The sequence below is a fragment of the Phycomyces blakesleeanus genome (genome assembly GCF_001638985.1).
Source record: "Phycomyces blakesleeanus NRRL 1555(-) unplaced genomic scaffold PHYBLscaffold_48, whole genome shotgun sequence".
NCBI classification, from domain to species: domain Eukaryota; kingdom Fungi; phylum Mucoromycota; class Mucoromycetes; order Mucorales; family Phycomycetaceae; genus Phycomyces; species Phycomyces blakesleeanus.
In genome coordinates this window covers 5870-17104 of record NW_017265175.1, presented here as the reverse complement: position 1 = coordinate 17104, position 11235 = coordinate 5870, and the positions used below count along the sequence as shown (strand labels likewise).

General features: G+C 30.1%; 3 protein-coding genes across 3 annotated transcripts; all 3 read right to left on the bottom strand.

The window, feature by feature from the left end:
* Positions 1 to 24: 24 nt before the first annotated feature.
* On the bottom strand, positions 25 to 866 carry PHYBLDRAFT_160868 (hypothetical protein). Its single transcript, XM_018434280.1, has 2 exons — positions 477 to 866; positions 25 to 390 (listed from the first exon to the last, which is right to left on the bottom strand). Exons 1-2 carry the CDS (start codon positions 538 to 540, stop codon positions 218 to 220), a joined length of 237 nt encoding a protein of 78 aa, XP_018283239.1. The 5' UTR covers positions 541 to 866; the 3' UTR covers positions 25 to 217.
* Positions 867 to 1816: 950 nt separating this feature from the next.
* Positions 1817 to 3279, bottom strand: PHYBLDRAFT_189598 (hypothetical protein; the record flags this gene model as incomplete). The annotated part of the gene is made up of 4 exons (XM_018439683.1): positions 1817 to 2315; positions 2683 to 2688; positions 2795 to 2799; positions 3204 to 3279. The coding sequence occupies 4 exons, from the start codon at positions 3277 to 3279 to the stop codon at positions 2061 to 2063; spliced, it is 342 nt and encodes a 113-aa protein (XP_018283238.1). The 3' UTR covers positions 1817 to 2060.
* Positions 3280 to 5087: 1808 nt separating this feature from the next.
* PHYBLDRAFT_160867 (hypothetical protein) lies at positions 5088 to 6068 on the bottom strand. The gene is made up of 2 exons (XM_018434279.1): positions 6035 to 6068; positions 5088 to 5783 (listed from the first exon to the last, which is right to left on the bottom strand). The coding sequence occupies exon 2, from the start codon at positions 5361 to 5363 to the stop codon at positions 5151 to 5153; it is 213 nt and encodes a 70-aa protein (XP_018283237.1). The 5' UTR covers positions 5364 to 5783; positions 6035 to 6068; the 3' UTR covers positions 5088 to 5150.
* Between the last annotated feature and the right edge of the window lie 5167 nt (positions 6069 to 11235).

Genomic DNA, 11235 nt, shown 5'->3' with positions numbered 1-11235 from the left:
ATGCAGACGATGCACCGGGATGATGCACGCAATACTCTTCTTAATAAACCCACTCACCCACAAATTCAGACCTTACCCAACTAACGGCTTAATTCTGACAGAATGGCATGTCGCAAATCTTTTTAAAAAACCAAACGTTGACACTTTTGATTCTACCAATCTTGATGACAAGTAAATATGTACTCAATCTGACCAGGGAATTTAGAGATGTCGTCAACTATCCTACAAAAAAAAACATAACCCGCACAATTGAGCTGCGATATTTCTTCTGCTCACTAAAAAACTCCTGGCCAAGCAACGAAATATTCTTCATCTTCTGAATGCAAATGTTTACCAGCACATTCTCACCAAGTGAAATACTCCCCACGCCCCAGAAAGAAAAGTATTCTGGTAAGCCTTGACATAGAATTTGAATAGCCATTAAGAGTAATCATACTTCATCGTATTCAAATTTTGTAACTTCAATGGCATGGTAGTTGGTGGCGACGTCTTAGTTCCGATTACATTGTACCATAGGCTGTTGACGACTTGCTGGAACATCGGGAGGTCGAATGGCAATGCAGGAGGATAATCATTATCAATACACTGAAGACACGGTAGATGAGATTCAGATAGCACTTGCGCGACGCCTTAGGAAAATATTATTATACGCAGCAGAAGATTAATGGAATACACAGGAAGAAAAGTGTCAGTGAACGCATTCTCCGGAAAAACGCTCATTACTGTCACCTCTAGACCATTACGGTAGTTTGTCTTAATGTTTTTTTTTAACTTATACTTGTGTATCTTAAGGTTATACATCCAAAATTTAAAGACCAGACCAAAGTCAAGCATCAATTCACACAAATGCATATTTGGTGTGCTACTCCTTTTTTTCGTAAATACTCTGACATTATTCCCCAAATTTACCAAGGGGCTGGCCTGCGTAGTCTATATGTAAGTACTTGTTCAATGGACCTTTCAACTTTCGGCATGTCTTGGCAAGATTGGTCTAGTTATTGTAATCACTTTTGGGAAAAAAACTCCTTCAACTCCACCAGAAAATGCACCAGACACAACGATCGCCACTCACCTGCCTTCATATATAGGAACTAAGGCGTGACTTTTTCGAATAAGACGGTATATTCAGGAGGAAGAGGAATATCATCAGCAAAGCGTTGTATACGAGCAATAACAGCAGCGGAAAAATACAAAGGCATTTCAAACACTGGCCATACGGTTCGCTATCACAAGAAATATATTGTGCGTGAGATCAACAATCATGTAAGCGATGCAACTCTGAAAACTGCATGCCGTTCTGCTTCTCCAAATTTTCTCTTTCTACATCTGATTCTGTGCAAAACCATATATTGTCATATATGGAAATCATCTCTTCTGTCCGTGATTCCCAGTTTTCATTGACACGCCAAACGTAATTGATCTTACTTGATGCAGTAATCACGGGGATATATCATTTGAATTTATGACAGCCATATGTGTTTACATGCCATGTTCTGTGAATCCGGCAGTATTTCTAGCAGCAGATATCTCGGAAGCGACATACATGATAGCAGTATAGACAGTAGTACCATTAGGGAACTTGGTAGTCCTCACAGCTATACCACCATAACAGTCTACCATCCCATCAACAAATGTTTCCAGAAATACGTCCATCTAGTCGTCCTCTACTTCCTTTGGACCAGGCATGACATCAACGAGGATAATATTTTCTGGTCTCATTTGGCCTTCCTTGGGGAAATTGCTGATAAGTAAGTACAAAGCACCGCCTGTATAAATCCGTCCTTCAAACAGCTTAAACCAATATACATTCAATGTCAACATGAGAGAATTGGCATGATTTACAAAGGTCCCGTCGGCTTCACCGAGCATATCAGTCTAAATTGCATCATCGTATACGTCCGTCATCGTACTTTCTATTGTTTTGCTTGACCCCTAGTGCACGATTTACTCATCTGACTTGACTTTGTGGAAATGTTGTGACGAGATATTTTCTCAGTAAGCTGTAAGGAAATACCATGAGAGGGACTGGCTTCTCAATTGCTGGTCTGGCATACAGGGAATTACTGGCATAGATAGATGGAGCGGAATGTGCTTCTCGGAGGAACAGTTGGATTGATGATACCCTGGTAAGTATATGACATCACGTTTGATACAGATGGTGTACTTGAAGACGGTTTTGTCATAAGATCGAATCCAGACATTATTTTCGATACATCAACGGTGACATATGGATCAGTATCCTTCTCATAGGCAACAAGAAAGTATTGGAATAATTTCAGTGTTGTAGATCCTCCTTGCTTGAGCCAAGCAAAACGCTTGAAATATAACACCAAATAGAGCTATTAGTTGAGTGACTTGATGAATGTCATCCATTTTCAAACATAGGATTACAAAAAGGCAAGTGTTATGATAAGTATCATTATTATCTGTAATATGATTTATGTATATTTCTTTGTTCAATAGATGCATACCTGAATCCATCGTATCTTTAAATACTATGACACCAACAATGTCAGCTTCATTCTCATCGTTGGACTCCTCACTTTAATCCGGATAGTTATTGTCAAATGGCGATAGTAGTGTCTCAGTATCATACTCTTCTTTGAATTGAAAAGGTTTGTCTTCTCGCAAAAAAAAGTATACTATGTGTGGCGGTTTCAGGAAATATAATAGAAGAAGTACCTTTATCTACAATAATAAAAATAAAAAAAATATGTTTTATACGATTTTTTTTGGTCTTGGTTATTGAGATATATCAGTCTATTATCAATGTAATTAACTCTACTAAGCTTACAGTCTCTATTAGTAAGAATTACACATTGAATTCTATATATCTCTTTTAATATAATGACAATAAGGGTTTAACTAGCTATCGATGCGTGACGATTCGTGGCAGCAATGCTTTAACTACTATTCAAATAATGTTCAATATAAAAGTAAAACACTTGTTGGGTGCCTTTAATATTTTTGAGTAAAATACTTTTGGGTGTAATAATCTTGATTAAAATACCCGTGAGTAAGATTGATTATAATATTATAAATATCATTATTAATTGTACATCTAGCACACTAATTGTTTGTAAGTTTCGGTCAAGTCTCGACAGTCAATCATCTGATCTTTTTGTTAGAGCAACCCTTTCAATTTCGATATTTAACAAAAAAGGCGTTGGTATATATATATGTATATATATAATATTAATTACCACAGTACGGAAATACACGATAATCATTATCAAAACACGAGTTTAAAGTAGGCAGGGAAAGTACGCCAAAGTACATCACTAAGTACGCATTTTACTCTCTCGTAATGATATAGCTCTCGATACCAGTGTGTTTCGTTTTATATTACCAACCCAAGATATTATAATGGACGCCACAAGTACTTTGTAACTCTAATGTCTTGAATTCAAAAAATCAAATAGTAACCACGATAGTACTCGACATAACCGTGTATATATTTGACAGTATAGAAATACTTATTTGTTTTTTTCTATCATTATGTACTCTTTATATTAACTTATTTTATTAACAGCTTCTATTGTATTTAATTTTAAAGAAGAAAAAAACAGAGTACTTGTATGTGATACCCAGAGTCAGATATACTCGACGTCTTCAAGAAATTATACTTATACAGTCGAATATTGTTTTCATGCTAATTGAGCCTCCACAGTTCTAATTAAAGCAAGAAATATTATCTTTGTTTTCAAATAGGCTCTTGTAGAGAACGGTAAATGTAATTGCGAAAATATTTACAAGGCAATTAGCAAGAAAAGTTTCATATTTATTTTACAGTTTTCGATGCACCCGAGTTGGTCGATATACTTTACATTCAAGTGGCTGCTGAAGAAAAAGAAAAAGAAAAAGAAAGGCGTATTTTTATACTAATGTGTCTTACATGACATGGAAATAAGCACTGGTGCAAATCATTAGGAGTACTGCTACTAAACTTTTCGACTAGTTGGCGGATGGGTATACATAAGAAATTATCGGTTTTGGTCGTAAATAAATGAATATGGTACATCAAAGGATACCATTCTGCGCACACACCCGCACTCACGCAAAACAATCGGATCCAGTACATAATCAAATAACACTGGACTTATAGGTTTTTATATTTCTTACCATTTTATCATTTTTCATGAAAATAATTAAACTGCCAACACAAAGCAACTGCCGAAAAAAACAAAATAATATTAGTACAGTTGCACCTAACCAAAACTCATATACCATTACAGTCCTCATCGTCCACCATAATAGCAACGATTTTGCTAATATTGAAAGGCAATTAGTTATTCCTTTCTTTTATATTGTTTATCCACGCACACAAACGCCAACTGTACCAAGAATTAATTTGAGTTGGGTGCAATTTTAGACAATCCAATTTCTTTGTCATTCTTTCTTTCTTTCTTTCTTTTTAAATTCAGTGCAATAGATCTCTGATTCCTAAAAAAGGATTAGAGAACACATAGAAACACCTATAGAAACAGATGATTTTTTAACATCAAGCAAAATACATCGACTCTTGTCCAGGGTGAAAAAACGCGTGATGAAGGATACAGATGAAGTATAGAATAACAATAAGGAGAATAAAAAATGGTTGATACCTTTGGTGTGCGGGATGAGGCCAAGGTAATTTGATTGACAATAAACGTGAATGAGAAAATATTTGGGAGTTATTGGAGTCTCACTTTGACCTCCATGTGGTCGATGGTTTTAACCTCTTAAAATACATTACCATTGTTGTATAACTTATTTATTTTTATTACTGTTTTGTAATCGTTCCAAATTCTATCTACACAAAGAATCAAAATGGGGAAAAACATCGTTTAATTGTTGTGGCTCAAAATTTAAATATTATTTATTTATTTATTGAGCTATGTCATACGGGGAATAAGCCAATCGTCTACCTCTCTTGCGATGCGTACTGCCTGTTCATACATATTTTCCCAGGGGTGGAAAAATCTTATACTTTACTTCCTTGTAATTTTATGATTTTCTGGTTCTCTTCCTTTTTAAAAAAAACCGATTGACTTTCTGTGGTGAAACTACTTATTCTTAAGTTCTTTACAAAACAGGTTTAACTTATTGTGCCATCACGGATACTATTATCACTCAAAATAAACTCTTTTCACAATAAAAATTCATATTAGTTAAGAATATTGTGTCTTATTTTTTGAACCATTGTAATCACCGTGAATTATCCCAAGCGTATATAATGGATAAAAGCCCTTTATTTGTAAACAAAAACTTGCCCCACCAATAAATTGGCTTTCGTTTCTGGTATGTAACGCACCTTTATCATTACTCGATTTAACATGAAATGGAAGCTTTTCTTTTGTACATATGCTTTCTACAATAGCCATAAGTACACACGCTATTCTTACCATCTTTTTCTCATGAGTATTAAACCTTTACAGTAAAAGTATATTTTTCGATCAAGGTATATACCGACAAACGAAAATTAGTTACCATCACTGCATACGCCTACTCTTCTTATTATTCACCGTTTCAAATATATATATATCGATTATTCCTATTTTTGCCGATATATACTACAGGGAGCCTAAAAAATATATAAAATAAAAAATCATAATAATGTGGCTTTATCATACAAAGAGAATGCGAGTAATTGTTTTCTAGTTGATACATATCAAAACTTGCTCGTGGTCTTGGTGAAAGCTTGCGCTTTTAACAAATATAATATATTTTTAGAGATGTTCTTGGTAAAATACGTGTGTGCGTACATGTGCGCATGTGTATGATTGTAGTAATTTCAATTGTAACTTTCATGGCAAGTTAATGTGAATATGTATGGTTATTGAAAGAGATGCACACAGAAGAAAAATAAAATAAATAAATAAATAAATAAATAAATAAGAGTATTATTTTTGTTTATTCTGCTTGAAAAAACAACCCCCCGTCCTCATTCCTCAACTGGAATCATTGCACCAATGACTGCATTGAAAATATTTTTTTACAACTTTTCAACCTCTCCACAAAAAATATAAAGAATATCAAATATATATATATATACCTCTTGTAATTGAGATTATTTGAACAATCTGTCGCCTCGGTTAAAGGGCACGCAAGATACCAAAAAATAAATAAATAAATAAAAAATATCGGTTTCAGTCGGCATTTATAATATTATTATTTTTTTTATTTTTTTTGAGAAATCAATATTTATTCAAAAAATAAAATTCATATAATTCTACTTTTCTCGACTTCTACTGATTGTATTTGTATGTTTTTTGGCTCTATCGATAGCTAATGACGAAGAGTAACTGAAAAGTGGCATTAGAGGCGCATTGTCGGTCTTTAGAATTTTTTCGGAGATTGAATCATGCTACGATTAGATGGCCGCCGGGATTTGGTATAGTGCGCAGGTGGGTAAAAATTAAAATAAATCAAATATTTCCGCCCTAGCCGAATATCATATATATATATATATATTAAAAAAAAATAGAATTAATCTAAAAAAAATTAATATGTTTATTCACAATTTTTTTGAAATGCTAATTTATTATAAATATAATAAAAGCATTAAAATAAAATATAAATAAATAAAAAACAAAATAATAAAAATAATAAAAAAATAATAAAAAAAAAATAATAAAAAAATAATAATAAAAAATAAGAAAAAAATATAAAAACAAAAATATAAAAAAAAAACAAAAATAATAATAATAAAAAATTAAAAAAAAAAAACTAAATGTTGATTTTATACTTCAGCTAAATAGTTTATTTTATATTAATTTTTTCGTTTGCTATACTATAATAAAAAATATACTCTAGAACTATAATATCTCTATTTATATTTCATTTCTTGAGATTTTAACTTTTATAATAGTCTTATTATAACAAGCAATCACAAAGCTTCCCTTAATATGTAAACAGACTTTTCCTTTACACCTCTTTAATTTAATAAACAAATTATTAAAAGAAGAAAACTCATAACAGTAGTATTATACTGTTGTTTTATTATAAAAAAAAACAGTCAGATATTATTTTGATAAATCCGTACAATCTGAAAATAATTAACCACAATAACTCTTTATGCGCAGTAATATCTTCCTGAGCATTAACCAAAGTATAATGACTTTCCTTTTATTTAAATATAATATAATAGCTAATGCAGATAATATGCAGTATTAGTTTAGAAAACTATATATGACAATTCCATTCATATCCATAAAATGTATCTTTTATCCTATCTTTGATTTAACATATACTCCTTGATCCCCAGTTGGTTTGCCCTTTTGACTTTACTATAGTAAAAGGAAGACCAACCCAGATCGGGAACAATAAAATGACGCAAAAAAATCGAAATAAAAGAATGCTACCGCGAAGGGTCGAACAGGGGTGCTCAGAAACAAAACACAACGCGACAACACTTGAGCTACGCAGCAACTACTAAACGATTTTTGTTACAATTAAAATATCTCCATTGTCATTAAACATATATATATAAAGATTATAAAAGAGTTGTAAATATATATAAAATTAAAGATTAAATATGATTAGAGTATGTAACTTATATTTGACGAGATGATTGGATATGACTTGGATATTGGCAAGTGTGAATAAATATAATGTGATAGATCCAATGGTATTGACTAATATCAGAGATAGATAAGATGTTATAGGCTAATATTAGTAATAAATCAAATGTTATTGGCTAATATTGATTGTATATTACATTTTATTAACTTATATAAGTTGTAAATTGGATGTGATAAATATATATATATAATACAGATTAACTGTTATTGATTTATATATATATCAGATCAGATATCATTTATTTATATATATACTAGATTGATAGTATTCAGCTTATATATATATCAGATTGGCTGTGATCCACTTATATATATATCAGACTGGATATCATATGTTTATATATAGTGCAAATCACCTGTCATCAACTTATATATATATCCAATTGGCAGACAACAGCTTATATATATATATCCAATTGGCAGTCAACAGCTTATATATATATACCCAATTGGCAGTCAACAGCTTATATATATACCAAATTGACTATCATCAGCTTATATATATACAAGATCGACTATGATCAGCTTATATATATATCAGATTGACTGTGATCCACTTATATGTATATCAGATTGGATATCCTATGTTTATATATAGTACAGATTACCTGTCATCAGCTTATATATATACCCAATTAGCAGACAACAGCTTATATATATATCAGATCGACTATCATCAGCTTATATATATATCAGATTAACTGTGATCCACTTACATATATATCAGATTGGATATCATATGTTTATATATAGTGTATATTTTCTGTCATCAGCTTATATATATACCAGATTAACTATCATCAGCTTATATATATATCAGATTAGCTGTGATCTACTTATATATATATCAGATTAGCTGTGATCTACTTATATATATATGACATAGATTGTCAATAGCTTATATACATATAAGATTGACTGTTAATAACTTATATATACCAGATTAGTAGTTAACAGCTTATATATGCCAGATTGAGTATCATATGTTTATATATAGTGTGGATCACCTGTTATCAGCTTATATATATACTCAATTGGCGGTCAACAGCTTATATATATATCAGATCAACTATCAACAGCTTATATATATATATCAGATCAACTATCATTAGCTTATATATATATCTGATTGGTGGTTAACAACTTATATATATATCAGATTGACTGTTATCTACTTATACATATATAAAATTGACTGTTATCTACTTGTATATATATGAGCTTAACTGTAATTAGATTATATATATATCAGATTGACTATCATCAGCTTATATATATATATATCAGATTGATTATCATCAGCTTATATATATATATCAGATTGATTATCATCAGCTTATATATATATATCAGATTTACAATCACCTGCTTATATATGTATGAGATCGGCGATCATCTGCTTATATATGTATGAGATTGGCAATCATCTACTTATATATATACCAGATCAGCAATCATCTACTTATATATATATATGAGATCATTAACTATTGACTTATATATATACCAGATTGATGATCATTGACTTATATATATATATATATGAAATCAGCAATTATTGACTTATATATATACCAGATTGGCAATTATCTACTTATATATATATGAGATCAGGGATCATTGACTTATATATATACTAGATCGGCGACCATTGACTTATATATATATCAGATTGATGATCATTGACTTATATATATACGAGACCAGTGATCATCTACTTATATATATACCAGATTGGAAACCATTGACTTATATATATGCCAGATTGATAATCATTGACTTATATATATACGAGACCAGTGATCATCTACTTATATATATACCAGATTGGAAACCATTGACTTATATATATGCCAGATTGATAATCATTGACTTATATATATATGAGATCAGTGATCATCTGCTTATATATATATGAAATCAGCAATTATTGGCTTATATATATACCAGATCAGTGACTATTGACTTATATATATATCAGATCGGTGATCATCTGCTTATATATATATGAGATTAGCAATTATTAGCTTATATATATACCAGATTGGCTATCATCTGCTTATATATATATGAGATCAGCAATCATTGACTTATATATATACCAGATTAATGATCATTGACTTATATATATATCAGATTGGCAATCATTGACTTATATATATATCAAATCGGCAATCATTGACTTATATATATGCCAGATTGATAATCATTGACTTATATATATGCCAGATTGATAATTATTAGCTTGTATATATATAAAATTGGTTGTCATCTACTTATATATGTATGAGATTGGCGATCATCTACTTATATATGTATGAGATTGGCGATCATCTACTTATATATATATTAGATTGGCAATCATTAGCTTATATATATATAAGATTGGCAATCATCTACTTATATATATATATGAGATTAGCAATCAGTAACTTATATATATATCAGATTAATGATCATTGACTTATATATATATCAGATTGGCGATCATTGACTTATATATATACCAGATTGATAATCATTAGCTTGTATATATATGAAATTGGTTGTCATCTACTTATATATGTATGAGATCGGCAATCATCTATTTATATATATATTAGATCGGTGATCATCTACTTATATATATATTAGATTGGCAATCATTAGCTTATATATATATAAGATTGACAATCATCTACTTATATATATATATGAGATTAGCAATCAGTAACTTATATATATATCAGATTAATGATTATTGACTTATATATATATCAGATTGGCGATCATTGACTTATATATATACCAGATTGATAATCATTAGCTTGTATATATATGAAATTGGTTGTCATCTTCTTATATATGTATGAGATCGGCAATCATCTACTAATATATATATTAGATCGACAATCATTGGCTTATATATATATAAGATTGGCAATGATTGGCTTATATATATATAAGATTGGCAATGATTGGCTTATATATATATAAGATTGGCAATAATTGGCTTATATATATATTAGATTGACAATTATTGGTTTATATATGTATGATATTAACTAATATTCACTTATATATATATCAGATCAGCTGTTATCAGCTTATGTAATCTTGCATAATCTTGCATAATCTTGCATAATCTTGTATAGTTGTATAGAAACACATATAAAAAATATAACAGAAGAAAGTTTGTGTAACATATTTCATTATGCATATTTGCGTAACATAAATAATACAAATGCATTACTGAAAAAAATTGGCAACTTTTGGCTATACTTGTTATATAACGTGCATAATCATGCATAATCTTGCATAAATGATCTACATAAACAATATAGCTGAATTCGTGGGAAAAAATGCTAAAGAATAGCTTTTTTCCGGAAAAATTTCCTTTTTTGGTTAGTTTCAATATAATTAGCATGAGAAGTCTTGGCATTTTTAGTGTGGGAAGATAGATTATATAAATAGCAACTATGTAAAAGCTTGGCATGGAAAAACATTTAACCTTAAACTATCAAAAAGCCGTTCCGACAATAATTAAATATATCTCTTCTAATGAAAGTTCAAATTCTTACTAAGTAATAATTTTTTAATTTTTTTTGCTATATAAAGAAAATTGAGTAGTATAATATAAAAGTATCAAAATATGTAAAGAGCAAATACAGAATTAATAAAAATTAATTTTCAT

Excerpts from the sequence above, each read along its gene's own strand:
- PHYBLDRAFT_160868 (XM_018434280.1), bottom strand. The coding sequence starts at position 540 with ATGTTCCAGCAAGTCGTCAACAGCCTATGGTACAATGTAATCGGAACT. Across the intron at positions 391-476 it reads AACTAAGACGTCGCCACCAA|CAGAATACTTTTCTTTCTGG; the intron begins CTACCATGCCAT and ends GTCAAGGCTTAC.
- PHYBLDRAFT_160867 (XM_018434279.1), bottom strand. The coding sequence starts at position 5,363 with ATGGCTATTGTAGAAAGCATATGTACAAAAGAAAAGCTTCCATTTCAT.